The 18,339-nt window shown below is 43.6% G+C and overlaps 1 protein-coding gene across 1 annotated transcript in view; it reads right to left on the reverse strand.

The window, feature by feature from the left end:
* Positions 1-6,421: 6,421 nt before the first annotated feature.
* The window catches only part of MATN3 (matrilin 3), a 33,250-nt gene continuing 21,332 nt past the window's right edge, over positions 6,422-18,339 (reverse strand). Inside the window, exons 4-8 of the mRNA XM_038750877.1 lie at positions 17,696-17,821; positions 17,384-17,509; positions 10,404-10,529; positions 8,427-8,537; positions 6,422-6,938 (exon numbers count right to left, since the gene is read on the reverse strand). Of these exons, the coding sequence (XP_038606805.1) occupies positions 6,883-6,938; positions 8,427-8,537; positions 10,404-10,529; positions 17,384-17,509; positions 17,696-17,821 (545 nt within the window). The 3' untranslated portion in view covers positions 6,422-6,882. The remainder of the gene's footprint in view (positions 6,939-8,426; positions 8,538-10,403; positions 10,530-17,383; positions 17,510-17,695; positions 17,822-18,339) is intronic.

Consider the following 18,339-nt stretch of genomic DNA (forward strand, 5'->3'; position numbering starts at 1 on the left):
TGGTATGTTTGGTTTTGTTCTCTGTCTCCCCCTTTTAGACTGTGAGCCCACTGTTGGGTAGGGACTGTCTCTATGTGTTGCCAATTTGTTCTTCCCAAGCGCTTAGTACAGTGCTCTGCACATAGGAAGCGCTCAATAAATACGATTGATTGATTGATTGATTTGCGCATAGTAAGCGCTTAATAAATGCCATCATTATTATTATTACTATTATTTTCCTGGCACACAAGCCTGCCACAGACTCTGTACCTCCACCATCTCTGAGGGGCCACGCCTCTGCCTTCTGCCTTGCTTCCCTTCTGAAGCTGGCCTGCATCGGAGGGTGTGGGGGTCATAACATCTTGTGGGAGGGGGGCAATAGCTGTGGCATCCACAAGCACAAGGTCAGAGGGGAATATGGCCACAATGGCACAGACGTGGTCAGAGAGGGTGGCCACACAGGTGAAGCATCGGAGGGGGAGTTAGCCCGGAGTCAATAGCTGTTAAAATTTTTCCCTCGCCCTGCTAAAGGAAGAAGCAACACCTGCGTCTCAGGGACCTGTGAAGGGAAAGCAGTGGCTGTCAAGGGGGCAGAAACACCCCCCAGGCTCGAAAGTTCACTTGGGCCTCCTCATGACACCATTCCGTTACCCCGCATACACACACACAGCTTATTGCAATGACATCATGTGGAATCTGTGTGTGGAGACCATGAAATGTGATGTTACCTTACGGAATGGAAAGAGTTGGTGAATTATTCCCTGCCTAAGCGTAGTCAAATGTCTGAAGCTGACTCTGTGCCAGGGTGCTGACAACAAGGCTCTTCAGGCACACTGGAAGCAGGTCTATAGGGATTCTGCTTCACCCACCTTCAAAGCCCCCCTAGACCGAGCCCCCCTTTTCCTCTGCTCCTCCCCATCACCCGGACTCCCTTTCTCTGCTCTACCCCCCTCCCTGCCCCACAGCACTCATGTATATACGTACATAGTGTACATATGTACACTACACTATATATGTACAAAGGAGAAGCAGCGTGGCTCAGTGGAAAGAGCGCGGGTTTTGGAGTCAGAGGTCATGGGTTCAAAGCCCGGCTCTGCCAATTGTCAGCTGTGTGACTTTGGACAAGTCATTTAACTTCTCTGTGCCTCAGTTACCTCATCTGTAAAATGGAGATTAATTAATCAATCGTATTTATTGAGCGCTTACTGTGTGCAGAGCATTAAGAGATTGAGAGAGATTAAGACTGTGAGCCCCCCATGGGACAACCTCATCACCTTGTAACCTCTCCAGCTCTTAGAACAGTGCTTTGCACATAGTAAGCGCTTAATAAATGCTATTATTATTATTATTACATATTTATTGTTCTATTTAGTTTATTAATGATGTGTATATACAATTGTACTTATTTATACTGATGCTATTGATGCCTGTCTACTTGTTTTGCTGTGTTTTCTTGTCTGTCTTCCCCTTTCTAGACTGTGAGCCCATTGTTGGGTAGGGATTGTCTCTATTTGTTGCTGAATTGTACTTTCCAAGCTCCGCACACAGTAGGCACTCAATAAATATGATTGAATGAATGAATGAATAACCTTGACTTCGGCAACAAAGCTCAGTCACCTTCAATCAATCAGTCAATTGTATTTATTGAGCACTTACTATGTGCAGAGTACTGTACTAAGCATTAGGGCAGCATGGCTCAGTCGAAAGAGCATGGGCTCGGGAGTCAGAGGTAATGGGTTCTAATCCCAACTCCGCCACATGTCTGCTGTGTGACCTTGGGCAAGTCACTTAACTTCTCTGAGCCTCAGTTCCCTTCTCTGTAAAATGGGGATAAAGACTGTGAGCCCCACATGGGACAACCTGATCACCTTGTATCCCCCCCAGCACTTAGAACAGTGCTTTGCACATAGCAAGCACTTAACAAATGCCATCATTATTATTGGGGAGAGTTCAACATAACAAGCCACTTGTCAGCTGTGTGACTCTGCGCAAGTCACTTCACTTCTCTGGGCCTCAGTTACCTCATCTGTAAAATGGGATTAAAACTGTGAGCCCCCCGTGGGACAACCTGATCACCTTGTAACCTCCCCAGCACTTAAAACAGTGCTTTGCACATAGTAAGCGCTTAATAAATGCCATCAAAAAAAAGATAACAGACACGTTCCCTGCCCACAATGAGCTTACAGTCTAGAGGAGGAGACAGATATTAATATAAAGAAGTAAATAACTTACAGATTTGTACGTAAGTGCTGTGGGTCTCAGGACAGAGTGAAAGGGACCAAATCAGGGTGATGCAGAAGGAGTGGGAGAAAAGGAAATGAGGGCTTAGTCAGGGCAGGCCTCTTGGAGGAGGTGTGAATTCAATAAGGCTTTGAAGAGGGGGGAGAGTAATTGTCAGATTTGAATTGTCCTGTTCCCCCAAAGAGACCTCCTCTCTTTTGACCCCATCTAATTTTCTCAAGTTGTCATGCCCCATTTAGCCGCCGTACCCAAACTACCTTCCTCTGATGACCAAATTGATAGCCTCGACACCACCCTTTCTACTGAACTCAACTTTCTCAATCCCCTAGCCCTTCACTGCTTTTGTACAATGAATCCACAGCCCTGGATCACCTCCACAGACTTCTCTCCCTCCTTTCCATGAGACACAGAGCCCTGCTGACAGAAATCTAGATATCAGGCCAATATCAGCCACCTCAAGTTCACCCTTCCCTGTTGTAACTCTGCCCTCTTCTCTGCCGGGGAAAATGATTTCTCCATCCTTACTGACATTCATGCCCTTGCTAGTTGCTCCAGATGTTTCACTCCCTCCTCAAACCCCCTGCCCCCTGCCTCCCCCAGCTCTTGCTCCCATGACCTACTTTATTGAGAAAACTCCTTAAAATCACCCCTGTTCCTCTCCAGTCCCTCCTTCCTCCTGCCCCTTCTTCAATTCTCCCATCTTTCCTGGCAGTATCTCTAGATGACACCTGCCATCTGTCAAAATCCAATCCCTTGGCATCTTATCAAAGCACTTGGCCCCTCTCTTCTTCCCTCTCTGACCACCACTGTCAACTGTTGCTCTCCAATGGCTTCTTCTCCACTGCTTTCAAATATGCTCATGTCTCCCCCCAAAACCCTCCCTTGACCCCATGGCTCCCTCCAGTTATCGCCCCATCTCCTTCCTTCCATTCCTCTCCAAAGTCCTTGAGTGAGTTGCCTACACCCACTGTCTCATTCAGTCATTCATTCAGTCAGTCGTATTTATTGAGCGCTTACTGTGTGCAGAGCACTGTACCTCAATTCTCTCCTTGAACCCCTCCAATCTGGCTTTCTGTCCCCTCACTCCGAAGAAACCACCCCCTCAAAGGTCACCGGTGGTCTCCTTCTTGCCGAATCCAGTGGCCTCTACTCCATCCTAATCCTCCCTGACCTCTCAGCTGCCTATGACACTGTCAATGACGCCCTCCTCCCGAAAACATTGTCCAACCTCGGCTTCACTGACACTGTCCTCTCCTGATTCTCCCCTCCTATCTTTCTGGCTGTCATTCCCAGTCTCTTTCACGGGCACCTCCTCTGCTTCCCACCCTCTAACTGTGGGTATCCCTCAAGGTTCAGTTCTGGGACCCCTTCTATTCTCCATCTATGCCCACTCCCTTGCAGAACTCATTCTCTCCCATGGCTTCAACTACTACCTCTATGTGGATGATTCTCAGATCTCCATCTCCAGCCCTGACCTCTCCCTCTCTACAGTCTCGCATTTCCTCCTATCTTCAAGGCATCTCTACTTGGATGTCCTGCCGTCACTTCAAGCTTAACATATCCAAAACAGAACTCCTTATCTTTCCACCCTTCCCTTCCCTTGGCTTTCCCATCACTGAAGATGGCATCATCATCCTTTCTGTCTCACAAGCCTGTAACCTTGGCATTAGCCTTGATTCCTCTCTCTCTCATTCAACCTACATATTCAATCTCACTAAATCCTGTAAGTTCAATCTTCACAACTTCACTAAAATCCACCCTTTCCTCTCCATCCAAACTGGACCATGTTGATCCAAGCACTTATCCTAACCCACTTTGATTACCGTATCAGCCGCCTTGTTGACCTCCCTTCCTCCTGTCTCTCCCCATTCCAGTCTAACTTCACTCTGCTGCCCAGGTCAATTTTCTACTTTTTGTCACTCCATGTTTCCCCAGTCTTTAAGAACTTCCAGTGGTTGCCCGTCCTCCTCCATATCAAACAGAAATTTCTTACCATTGGCTTTAAAGTTCTCAATCACCTTGCCCCCTTCTATGTTACCTCATTACTCTCCTACTACAATCCAGCCCACACATTTCACTCATTTAATTCCAACATACTCACTCTACCTCAATCTACCTTCCCACCGACCACTCACCCACATCCTGCCTCTACCCCCCACCGCTGCCCCACAGCAGTTGTGTATATCTGTACATATTTATTATTATAATTCTATTTATTTTTATTAATGAAGGGTATATATCTATAATTCTGTTTATTTATAATGATGCTACTGATGCCTGTTTACTTGTTTCGATGTCTGTCTCCCCCCTTCTAGACTGTGAGCCCGAAGTGGGCAGGGATTGCCTCTATTTGTTGCTGAATTGTACCTCCCAAGTGCTTAGTTCAGTGCTCTGCACACAGTAAGCACTCAATAAATACGATTGAATAAAGTGTTTGTCTGGGCATGTTTTGGTATCAGTGGGCCCTATGATAGACCCTACGTAATTCAATAAATAAAATACTGAGACGTACTTCTGGAGCTGTTGCCTCAGGAACCTTTAGATTTGCAAAACAGTATAATTGAAAATAATGAATGAGAAGAGGTTTGGAGAAGGCAGAAAAGGAGAAAGGATATATAGCTTTACATTAGGAGTACAGCCATCTTTATGAATTCTGGAAAACTTTTTGTGGAGGAGGAGGAATTAGATTAAAAAATTAGGAGCGCAATAACCTACTGCTAAAGTTTACATTTTTAATAATGATGGCATTTATTAAGTGCTTACTATGTGCCAGGCACTGTTCTAAGCGCTGGGGAGGTTACAAGGTGATCAGGTTGTCCCATGGGGGGTTCACAGTCTTAATCCCCATTTTACAGATGAGGTAACTGAGGCCCAGAGAAATGAAGTGACTTGCCCAAAGTCACACAGCTGACAATTGGTGGAGCCGAGATTTGAACCCATGACCTCTGACTCCAAAGCTCGTGCTCTTTCCACTGAACCATGCTGCTTCTCTGCATTTTTATTAATTATTAAAGAATTAATATTTAATAATATTTAATAATTAAATTATTAAGAACATTTGTATTCTTTAATTATAGACCTTTAGCAACGGATTGTGTCCTGTGAGCTGAAAAACTGCTGAGTCAAAATGTTTTTTGTCCTGACTGCGTATCACCTTGTGCAACATTCATTCATTCAATCGTATTGATTGAGCGCTTACTGTGTGCAGAGCACTGTACTAAGCACTTGGGAAGTACAAGTTGAGCGCTCAGCTCTGCAAAGCGTGGAGTTTAGGATTCTTTCTTCAGGTTCTTCCTAACAAGAGAGGGTGAAAAATGGGAAGACAGAGAGATGAAGGTAGAAAAGGTTAAGAAAAAACACACTGAAAGGAAAGTCGAGCTCAAAGATACCTTACTACTATTTTTAAGGATTCCTATCTTGAAATGACATGGAACCTTCATTTTCAGTCAAAATTATGGTTCTTAGGAGCCATCTACATACATAGGATCATACATTTATCAATTTACAATAAGCTACATTTAATAGGGTAAATAATAATTACAAAGCAAGCAGAAGAAACAAGTATTAAAGGTGAATAACATTTGTTTTTCTAAGCGTAACATATTCACAGAGAATACAAGACCACACATAAATATAAAATTAATATTCCAGCAGTCAAACTTTGGACAGAAATTAAATTATTTTATTTCTGGTCGTGTATAGTTTAAAAATTGTCTTAAGCTTAGCATAAGAAATTTCTTAAATGTCGTTCTTAAATTATAAAAATATTTATAAAAATTGAATTTTATTGATTTGTGTTCCCGGAGTAAAAGTTACTTTTAGTGCGTGTGTGTGTGTGTTTTGGGGGAAGGGGGAGAGAAGACTGGGCTTTAATTGTGGTTAAAATGGTTTAGGGGAATTTCACCCATAATTTGACTAGCCTTTTTAATGTTAGATTGAATGGCATGTAATTCTTGATTATGTACTTACGTACATTAACTTTCTTACAACCTGCATTACAAACTATTAATAGCACCACCAAAATGGAATGAGTTTAAGAAACAAATCATTGGTTGCAAAATGAACTTTCATCTTTTAATTTGATCAATTTCAAATTCAAATTTGAACACTTTGTATCTAATCCTCTTTGGATCAAGATCGGTAAATATTATAAATACTATCAAAACACTACAGATGAAAACCTAATATTGACATGCTCATGTTTTTTCTTTTATTAACTGAAACACTAACACCCTAAATCAAGCCATAGGCATTAAACCTTCACGCTACTCCTATGAATGATTGTACAAATGAATACTATCTAAAAACATCCTGTGGAAAAGTGAAATTGTGAGGTTTACATTTTCAAAATTTTCTTCAGCAAGGCTCAAAATAGAAATGGTGGGGAAAAAGCCCCCCACCAGCCTGGACTATAAATGGAAATATTCTGGACATACTGATATCTATAAAAAGCGTTATAGTAAGCGACTATTATTGTTACTTGTATTTGATGACCCAACTGTAATACTTTATGCATAAATATTTTCTTCTTTAAAAACTAATCCTTTCCCTGAAGTTCCTTTTGCTGTTGATTCAGTATTTCTAAATCCCCACTAGAATTAGAACACAATAAACCCCCTTGATTTCCGTACGTTTCCCAGCCGAGCAGAGTTGGCGTTAGCGTTAACGATGCATCCGTCCATATTCTTTCGCTTGCAGCTTCTCCAAGATACCATCAAGTGGTTAGTTGTTAAGGCCAACGTCACTGATGGCTAGAGCTTTGGAAAAATCATATTTAATATTTCGGCTTCCTCATTCCATAATCTAAATCCGTCTGGGCAAGCCACCGGTTATTTCTATTTGACACTTGAACAGACCCTTTCAGCAGAAAAGACTACTGGTCAACCTGTGAGCTGAGGGTAATGATACCATTATGTCGGCGTTCTTACCTTAGCCAAGAGACAAAGACAATTGCATCCGTTTTGTAAAGGAGTAAAAAGATATCAAATGACTTCTCCGTAGTGTCACAGTTGAAGGGGAGATACCAAGAATAGATGGAAAATATATAACAATCTGAAAAGGAGACTGAAACTATTTCCGAGTTGTGAAAAAAAGATCTTTGTTTCCACCGTTATTACCAAATTATTGATGGCATTAATTAATCACATACTAGGGCCCAAGCACTGGGCACAGACTCTCTATTCGACTGCTTGGGGTTACAGTGGAAAAGACGGCATACTGTGGCCAGGAGCAGAGTGGTCATCAAAACTCTCTTCGCCATTCCTTCGGCTATGCTGAAAAGGATTTTCCCTAGGGCTCCCAGTTTTATAGAGCACTGCTCTGAGATGAACTGGGAAGTTTCAGGAGTGGTACGGCTGTAAACATAAACTATACATCCTTCTTAATTTACATCCTGCCAAATGAATCACCTGGCTCTGTTGAAGCACAACCTGGTATATGAATCTCTGTCCCATGTAATGGTAAGGGCACTGTTAAAGTCATTTTGTTGCATAATGCAGTGTGATTTATTGCCGAATTGTACTTTCCAAGCGCTTAGTACAGGGCTCTGCACACAGTAAGCACTCAATAAATACAATTGAGTTAATGAGTGACAATGACTAGTCACACAATAGTTCTTAGTGTGACTGATTCAATTAATCATTTACACTCTCAGGATAAACTGTAATTTGAAAGCAGTGTTTATGTAGGGGACAGAAGAGGGATCAGGAAACCAGGGCTACAATCTCAGCTCTGCCACTTGTTTGCTATGTGATCTCGGGCGAGTCGCTTAACTTCCCTGTGCCTCAGTTTCTTCATCTGTAAAATGGGGATTAAACATCTGCTCTCCCTCCCCTTTAGGCTGTGAGCCCTGTATGGGACAAGGGTTGTACGTGATCTGATCGTACTGTTTCTACCCCAGGGATTAGCACAGTACTTGGCACATAGTAAGTGCTTCACAAATATGACAATTATTAATATGCCACTTTTCTATGCGTAATAAAGTAAGTTAAATATCCTATTACACAGATCAAACATGCCATAGAAACAAAGTGAAAGTACGCTCTAGTCTGCTGATATATTTTCAAACTTTTGTGATCAGCAGCAAGTTGCATTTCTGAAGAGAACGTTACTTTGTTCCTCTGCATTGCTTGAGAAATTTGGCTCAATTGCTGTACTTGTATGGAGACTAAACCCAGACCCTGAAAAGAAACTTTAGGCAAGGATATCTTTGGTGGATAGTATCTGGAGGGAAGAAGTGACCTTCTCTTGGAATGCCAGAGTAGCTTCACAGCTGCAAGGATCCTGCACTGAAATAGGTCTCCGGACTTCTTCGAGGACTGAAGGCAATAACATCATCAGAATGCTAGAGCTATTTAAGCGTATCGAGAATTCACAAAACCTCTGATCCATTTTCATTTTTAAAACTTACCGGTTTGGGTTGTGGGAAGGAAAAAGAACTTCACATAAAAACAATGTACATTAAAAAGTACAGTAATGTGGCGCAGAGGTGTCAACACCATGGGCTAAGAAGGGTAGGCATCGCAAAAGCCAATAGGCTGTGTAGGATGACATATAGTCTATTCCTCCCCTTACTATCATGTAGACTATTGTATAGACTCTGTGCAGTGTTCCCCAGTGCTCATGTTAAAATCCCCAGTGCCTGCTACGAGTAACTGTTCACTGTTCCAACTGTTCACTGGCACACATAGAAAGAGGGGCCACTGATTTTTGCACCTGGATAAGTGGGTAAAAGGAAGGTGGAAGAGTAGATGTAAAATGGGGGCAACATGTGAAAGGTGAAATGATTTCTTTCCCTCCACCAAAGGAAAAGCAGCATGACAGTGGATAAAACACAGGCCTGGGGGCCAGAATGATCTGGGTTCTAATCCCGGCTCTGCCACTTGTCTGCTGTGTGACCTTGGGCAAGTCGCTTCACTTCTCTGGGCTTCAGTTACCTCGTCTGGAAAATGGGGGCAAAGACCGTGAGCCCCGTGCGGGACGTGGACTGTGTCCAACCTGATTAGCTTGTATCTACCCCAGAGCTTAGTACACGGTACTAAATGCCTGGTACATAGTAAGCACTTAACAAATACCATAAAAAAGGAGGGGGAAAAGGGGGAAGAACACGAAGGCAAGGGCAGTACTTCCATGGCTAGTTGGAACCTGTGATCTAGTGTAAGTGAAAACGGGAATAAGGCAAGACACTTAATACAAGACAGTGACCCACAAAGATATTGAGAAATGAGGGTAATAATATCCAGCCTCTAAGCAGTTGACAGGAATGCTATAGGGATCATTTAGATTAATCCCATTGGTGAGATAATGCCTTTAAAATGCTTTGATGTGCTCCACTAAAATGTTATATAACCTCTAAATTGGAAGTGGAATTTTAGGAGAGGCAGCGTGCATAGTGGATCGAGCCCAGGCCTGGGAGTTACAAGGTCATGGGTTCCAATCCCGGCTCCGCCACTTATCTGCCGTGTGGCCTTGGACAAGTCGCTTCACTTCTCTGTGCCTCATTTACCTCACCTGTAAAAAGGGGATTGAGACGGTGAGCCCCACGTTGGGCCCCAAAGTTCTGACGAATTTGACACCGGTCTACGTGTTTTGTTTTGTTGTCCGTCTCCCCCTACTAGACTGTAAGCCCGTTGTTGGGTAGGGACCGTCTCTATATGCTGCCGACTTGTACTTCCCAAGCGCTTAGTACAGTGCTCTGCACACGGTAAACACTTAATGAATACAATTGAATGAATGAATGAATGCAGGACAAGCGCTCAATAAATACGATTGAATGAAGGAATGCATGACAAGGGACTGTGTCTGACCTAATTGACTTATGCCTACCCCAGCACTTAGTGTTTGACACATAGTAAGTGCTAAAGAAGAAATACATAAAAAACAGAAGTCAAGGTGAGTTTCTTTCATCTTGCAAGACAGGCTGCTTTCATTGTGCTGTCACCATTCATTCATTCAACCGTATTTATTGAGCGCTTACTATGTGCACTAAACGCTTGGAAAGTTCAATTCAGCAACAAATGGACAATCCCTGTATACAGTGGGCTCACAGTCTAGAAGAGGGGAGACAGGCATGGAAGTGGAGTATCATTTTTTGGAAACAAAGCGTGTCTGTGATTGTTGGTAAATGAAACCTTTCCGAGCCAGACAAAACCGTTGGGTGGAGGTAGGAGGGTAGAAGGCCTTACCGGAGCAAGTTTTATTATCTTCGTTCAAGGTGTATCCCTGATAGCACTCACAATGGTAGAGCCCCACTCCATCGCTCACACAGAGGTGGTTGCATTCATGAGCGCCGAGAGCACACACATCACGAGCTGCAAAGCCGGGGGGTGGGTTGGGAGAAACATTTACCAATTAAATTATTAAAAAGAAATTCCTCACTGCTGATAAAACCTGTGCACGCGCTGACACACACAAAAGAACATAAAAATACAATGCACGAAGTATAAGCATTAGACCACTGTTTCACCTAACCCAGGATTCGGTTTGGAAAAAGCACCCTCGTTTCTTCTTCCAGTAACCACTCTCTGAATTTATCCAAGCTATTCTAGGATCAGTTCACACTTTCTACCCACAAGTTATCTGTGGTAATACTTTCCAAATGCTGATCACCCACTGGGGTTTGTCTCAAACCTACCCCATCCAAGTTTCACTGAGTGCTACTGTCAAACCCTGCTCTGGCCCAAGTGATGGCAGAATACTTTCAAACAGAGAAAGCTCCCTCGGCTGTTGTAGCCCAAGGTACACTTTTCTTCTTCCCCTCTTTCTGGAAAATTTCTCTAACTTCCCCTTCTTTTCCCCTCCTCTAACTAAGATACAGTTTCCCTGTCCACCGCAGTTCTCTCAAATTTGGTTTCGGTAGCCGCGGTTGGTTTTCCGAAGACCGTTCTGGTTGTACGACAGCAGTGACCTTGAAATGTTACAGTTAGTTCCCTGTGAATTCCTAGTGACCATTGAAAGAGAAGCACAAGGCAACTCAGAGCTGCGTGTGGCAAATTCTCCAGAGCACGGCCAGCTGGAAATAGGCTGAGAGGGCTTTTTGGCTATTTTCTACAAATTTTGAATTTCACTCGGCACGCTGGAAACTGGGCAGTCCATCACCAGTGGAAAGAGCAAGGGCCTGGGAGTTGGGGGATCTGGGCTTTTAACCTAGTTCTTCCACTTGCCCGCTGTGTGACCTTGGGTAAGACACTTAGCTTTACCGTGTCTCAGTTTCCTCATTTGCAAAATGGGGATTCACTTCCTGTTCTCCCTCCTACTTAGACTGGGAGTCCCATGCGGAACGTGAACTTGTATCTACCCAGCCCTTAGTACAGTGCTTGGCACTTAACAATTACTATCATTATTATCATCATCATCCAACTGCGGAGATTTTTAAGACCCTAACCCTTGCGGCTGTCAGGGGAATCTTGACTAGGTGTAACCACAATACACAGTAGGCCATATCTCTATTCCCAAATCTCCTTTTTTTTTAATGGCATTTATTAAGCGCTTACTCTGTGCAAAAAACTGTTCTAAGCGCTGGGGAGGTTACAAGGTGATCAGGTTGTCCCACGTGGGGTTCACAGTCTTAATCCCCATTTTACAGATGAGGGAACTGAGGCCCTTTGATCCTTTCTTCATGGATATCAGTTCTCCAAAACATGCTTTCAGGGGTAACGCTGCCCAGGGAATTGCTGTTTAATAATAATAATAATGGAATTTATTAAGCGCTTACTATGTGTAAAGCACTGTTCTAAGCACTGGGGAAGATACAAGGTGATCAGGTTGTCCCATGGGGGGCTCACAGTCTTAATCTCCATTTTATTCAGTCATTCATTCATTCAATTGTATTTATTCAGCGCTTACTGTGTGCAGAGCACCGTACTAAGCGCTTGGGAAGTACAAGCTCGCAACATATAGAGACGGTCCCTACCCAACAGCGGGCTCACAGTCTAAAGGAGACCTAACCTACACTTTCTGTAACCTAAATGGGTTCCAAATCAAATGGGCGTCTTCAGAATCAATCATATTTCTTGGGCGCTTTCTGTGTGCAGAGCACTGTACTAAGTGCTTGGGAGGGTCCAATATAACAGTATAGAAGGGGTAGGTTACAGAAGAGGTAACTGAGGCACGGAGAAGTTAAGTGACTTGCCCAAAGCTGACAATTGGCGGAGGTGGGATTTGAACCAATGACCTCGGACTCCAAAGCCCAGGCTCTTTCCACTGAACCATGCTGTTTCTCTAAAGTTTCTTTCTAAAGTTTTCATGATTTTATTGAAAAGAGATAACTGGTGAAAACTCTATAATAATAATAGTATTAGTTAAGCACTTACTATGTACTAAGTGCTGGGATAGACACAAGGTAATCCAGGCCCACATGGGGCTCCAGTCGAAGTGGGAGGGAGAACAGGCGGATGAGGGAACTGAGGCACAGAGAAGTTAAGTGACTTGCCCAAGGTCATACAGCAAGTATGTGGTGGAGCTGGGATTAGAATCCAGGCCCGTGCTCTTTCTACTATTCATTCATTCATTCAATCGTATTTATTGAGCGCTTACTGTGTGCAGAGCACCATACTAAGCGCTTGGGAAGTACAACTTGGCAACATATAGAGACGGTCCCTACCCAACAGCGGGCTCACAGTCTAGGAGGGGGAGACAGAGAGCAAAACAAAACATATTAACAAAATAAAATAAATAGAATAAATAGGTACTAGGCTACACTGATCATTTTCATCAGGCTCTCTTGTCATGATGTCCTCCCACGTCTATCCAGAGGAAGACGGAGAGCAGGGCAAGAAGTCTAGGTATTTTTCTTTATTCACCACACCCCTTCCCTCTCCCCCAGCCCACAGAACTTATGCACATGTCCATAATTTATTTATAGTAACGTCTGGTTCCCCCTCTAGACTGTAAGCATCTAAGCATCGTTGTCTTGAATCAGTGACTCTGCTTGCAATGCACTAACACCTTATTACTCTATTTATTATTAATTTATTTTACTTGTACACATCTATTCTATTTATTTCATTTTGTTAGTATGTTTGGTTTTGTTCTCTGTCTCCCCCTTTTAGACTGTGAGCCCACTGTTGGGTAGGGACTGTCTCTATATGTTGCCAATTTGTACTTCCCAAGCGCTTAGTACAGTGCTCTGCACATAGTAAGCGCTCAATAAATACGATTGATGATGATGATTAGTACTCCTGCAGGCCTACTTCGATTGGGAGGTGTCTGATCTGTACCCCAGCGCTTGGCACAGGGTAAATTCCAATTTAAAAACTAGATAAATCCCATAACTAAATATGGTGAATGTATGTAGCAATACTAAGAAATACATGGAGCAAAGGTATCGCTCACATGGAAGCAGAAAGAGCCTGGGCTTTGGAGTCAGAGGCCATGGGTTCAAATTCCGGCTCCGCCACTTGTCAGCTGTGTGACTTTGGGCAAGTCACTTAACTTCTCTGTGCCTCAGTTACCTCATCTGTAAAACGGAGATAATAATAATAATAATGGCATTTATTAAGCGCTTACTATGTGCAAAGCACTGTTCTAAGCGCTGGGGAGCTTACAAGGTGATAAGGTTATCCCACGGGGGGCTCACTGTGGGTAGGGAATGTGTCTATCAACTCTGCTATATTGTACCCTCCCAAGCACTTAGTACAGTGCTCGGCACACAGAAAGCCGCCCAAGAAGCATGATTGATTCTGAAGACACTTTGGAACCCATTTAGGTTCCTCCGGTAACTGGGGGAAGTGAAAAATCTTCACTTAACAAACAGACAGCAGTCCAAGGCAGAAGATTAAACCTTTGGACTAAGGAAAGATGGGTTGGAACAGTTTCATTTTTAGAAAACTATCTTTCCTCAGCCTCCACCGAACGGGGATTCCAGTATTAGTCGAGGGGGTGGATAAGAATGAGGAATCTTTCCACTCCGCCCACCTACTTCTACTCTCTCCCTCTGCCCTGTCTTCCAGGGCATAATCAAGCACTGGGAAGCAGAAGGCTCTAGGACCTTTCTTTGTAGAATCAGTCGGCCAACGGTATTTATTGCACATTTAACATATGCAGACCACTGTGGGAAAGTACAGTTCAATCAATCATATTTATTGAGCGCTTACTATGTGCAGAGCACTGTACTAAGCACTTGGGAAGTACAAATTGGCAACATATAGAGACAGTCCCTACCCAACAGTGGGCTCACAGTCTAAAAGGGGGAGACAGAGAACAAAACCAAACATACTAACAAAATAAAATAAATAGAATAGATAGGTACAAGTAAAATAAATAAATAAATAAATAGAGTAATAAATATGTACAAACATATATACATATATACAGGTGCTGTGGGGAAGGCAGTTGAATGGCAAGACCCAGGGCAAGAGGCACAACATACCAGGAGCTGCCTTGAACCGATCTTGGGGGAGGCTGCCGTGGATTGTTTCACCTGGAAGCAGCAGCGGGGAAACTGAGGACCATCACCTCCAAAAGCCATTTGCTTTATCGTCTAAGCATCGTTGTCTTGAATCAGTGACTCTGCTTGCAATGCACTAACACCTTATTAGTACTCCCGCAGGCCTACTTCGATTGGGAGGCAGGGATGGTGTCTGATCTGTACCCCAGCGCTTGGCACAGGGTAAATTCAAATTAAAAAACTAGGCAAATCCCATAACTAAATATGGTGAATGTACGTAGCAATGCTAAGAAATACATGGAGCAAAGGTATTGCTCACATAGAAGCAGCGTGGCTCACTGGAAAGAGCCTGGGCTTTGGAGTCAGATGTCATGGGTTCAAATCCCGGCTCTGCCCCTTGTCAGCTGTGTGACTTTGGGCAAGTCACTTAACTTCTCTGTGCCTCAGTTACCTCATCTGTAAAATGGAAATAATAATAATAATAATGGCATTTATTAAGCGCTTACTATGTGCAAAGCACTGTTCTAAGCGCTGGGGAGGTTACAAGGTGATAAGGTTGTCCCACGGGGGGCTCACAGTCTTAATCCCCATTTTACAGATAAGGTAACTGAGGCCCAGAGAAGTGACAATTAGTGGAGCCGGAATTTGAACCCAGGACCTCTGACTCCAAAGCCCGTGCTCTTTCCACTAAGCCATGCTGCTTCTCTAAGATTAAGACTGTGAGCCCCCCGTGGGACAGCCTGATCACCTTGTAACCTCCCCAGCGCTTAGAACAGTGCTTTGCACATAGTAAGCGCTTAATAAATGCCATTATTATTATTATTGGCACAGGGCAAAATCCACGCTTAGCTGAACAAAAGATCCCAAACCCATGTTTTTCTTAATGGTATACCAGAAGCAGCGTGGCTGAGTGGAAAGAGCATGGGCTTTGGAGTCAGAGGTCATGAGTTTGAATCCCGGCGCCGCCACATGTCTGCTGTGTGACCTTGGGCAAGTCACTTCACTTCTCTGAGCCTCAGTTACCTCATCGGTAAAATGGGGATTAAGACTGTGAGCCCCACGTAGGACAACCTGATCACCTTGTATCCCCCCAGCGCTTAGAACAGTGCTTTGCACATAGTAAGCACTTAACAAATGCCAACATTATTATTATTATATTATTATCATTAATAAGTAGTGCGGCTTAGTGGAAACAGCACAGGCTTGGGAGTCAGAGGTCGGGGGTCCTAATCCCGGCTCCGCCGCTTGTCAGCTGTGTGACTTTGGGCAAGTCACTTAACTTCTCTGTGCTTCAATTACCTCATCGGTAAAATGGGGATTAAGACTGTGAGCCCCACACGGGACAACCTGATTACCTTGTATTTACCCCCGGCGCTTAGAACGGCGCTTGGGACATAGTAAGCACTTAACAAATACCATCATTATTACTAAGTAGGCTTCTTACCTCCTTCCCTTCCCCACAGCACCTGTATATATGTATATATGTTTGTACATATTTATTACTCTATTTATTTATTTATTTTACTTGTACATATCTATTCAATATATTTTATTTTGTTAGTATGTTTGGTTTTGTTCTCTGTCTCCCCCTTTTAGACTGTGAGCCCACTGTTGGGTAGGGACTGTCTCTATATGTTGCCAATTTGTACTTCCCAAGCGCTTAGTACAGTGCTCTGCACATAGTAAGCGCTCAATAAATACGATTGATGTTGATGATGTTATTTACAGTTAAAGAAGCCTGCCCCAGATATCTTCATCCAAGTGACAACTTGCAGATCATACTTTCCAAACAACTTGCAGCCAGGTTTCCTTTTAATCTGTAAACTTCCCTAAAAACAGCAAAAACGTTCCCTGAGTAGAGACTGTCATATTAGAGTGACCGTCACATCCCCTGGCAGCAACTTGAAACTTCCTGAAGTCTGCTCCGGAGTGAACTCCAGGGCTCAAATTGTTCATTTTTGTACTCTTAATACTCAGGACAGTGATCTGCCCAGAGTAAGTACTCAGTGTGTCTGTGTGCCCGGAATAACTGCAACTTTGAGCTCCGCTTCCCTTTCCTCTCCCCTACCTCCCCCACCTCCCTCAGAATCCCGGGCTGAGAAGGAGGTAGACATGATTTTAGACTGTGAGCCCGCTGTTGGGTAGGGACCGTCTCTATATGTTGCCAACTTGTACTTCCCAAGCGCTTAGTACAGTGCTCTGCACACAGTAAGCACTCAATAAATAAATACGATTGATGATTATTGAACCACTCGACTGTCCCCGCAAAAAGTCTGCTGGGCATCCCAGTTTCGGGCCCCAAGTATCTCTCAGACCCGTGGGTTTCCTCACGAGGATCTGAATCCTGGTCTAGGATTTTTGGCGGCTCTTGAGAAAGTCATTACAGTGAGTTAATACGTGTTCTCATTGGAGAAGCAACGTGGCTTAATCATCATCATCAATCGTATTTATTTATTGAGCGCTTAATGGACAGAGCACGCACTTGGGAGTCAGAAGATACGGGTTCTAATCCCGGCTCTGCCACTTGTCTGCTGTGTGACCTTGGGCAAACCACTTGACTTCTCTGTGCCTCAGTTACCTCATCCGTAAAATGGGGATTAAGACTGTGAGCCCCATGTGGGACAACCTGATCACCTTGTATCTTCCCCAGGGCTTAGAACATTGCTCGGCACATAGTAAGTGCTTAACAAATACCATAACTATTATTATGATTATCATTATTATTATTATTATCAGTTTAGAGTCTAGTGTGGAGGAAGCAATGTAGGTGGTCCTTACCCGAACATGTTTTGTTATCTGCGTTCAACACGTAGCCTTCATAGCACCCACAGTGATGGGATCCATCTCTGTCACTCACACAGATGTGTTCACACTCATGGGTGCCCAGAGAACACATATCCTGAGCTGAAAAAGAGAAGTTCAGGAAAATGAAGAGCATATGGAAATCCAACGTCGAAGCATCAGTACACTCGATTCCTCTCGCTGTATCTACCCGAAGAATCAATTTCGGGTGATGAGAGATGAAATAAAAGAGGTTCAACCCTCAGCCCATGCCACTGGATTTGGAACTGAAGTGCCAACAATCCTCACCTGAACACGTTTTATTATCTGCATTCAAGGAGTAGCCTTCATAGCACTCACAATGATGAGCTCCAGGTCTGTCCCTCACACAGATGTGCTCGCACCCATGAGTGCCCAGAGCACATTTATCGTGAACTGCAAAAAGACATTCAGGGAAAGCATAAACAACAGAAAGTAACAGATAACTGTGGCAGGCCTTCTCAGACTGAGCCCCCCTTTTCCTTTCCTCCTCCCCATCCGCCCTCTGCCCTACCTCCTTCCCCTCCCCACAGCACTTGTATATATATTTGTACAGATTTTATCACTCTATTTTACTTGTATATATTTACTACTCTATTTTGTTAATGATGTGCATATAGCTATAATTCTATTTATTCTAACGATTTTGAAACCTGTCTACATGTTTTCTTTTGTTGTCTGTCTCCCCCTTCTAGACTGTGAGCCCGTTGTTGGGTAGGGATTGTCTCTATTTGTTGCCAACTTGTACTTCCCAAGCGCTTAGGACAGTGCTCTGCACACAGTAAGCGCTCAATAAATACGATTGAATGAATGAATAACTCTTAAAACATCCTTGTCTCACCATTTGGAAGCCCAAAAGAATATCCCCAGTTGAGTGGAGGCTCTCACCAGTGAAGAGCATGGAAAGTGAAGTG

This window comes from Tachyglossus aculeatus, chromosome 9 (assembly GCF_015852505.1).
Source record: "Tachyglossus aculeatus isolate mTacAcu1 chromosome 9, mTacAcu1.pri, whole genome shotgun sequence".
In the NCBI taxonomy this organism is placed as follows: domain Eukaryota; kingdom Metazoa; phylum Chordata; class Mammalia; order Monotremata; family Tachyglossidae; genus Tachyglossus; species Tachyglossus aculeatus.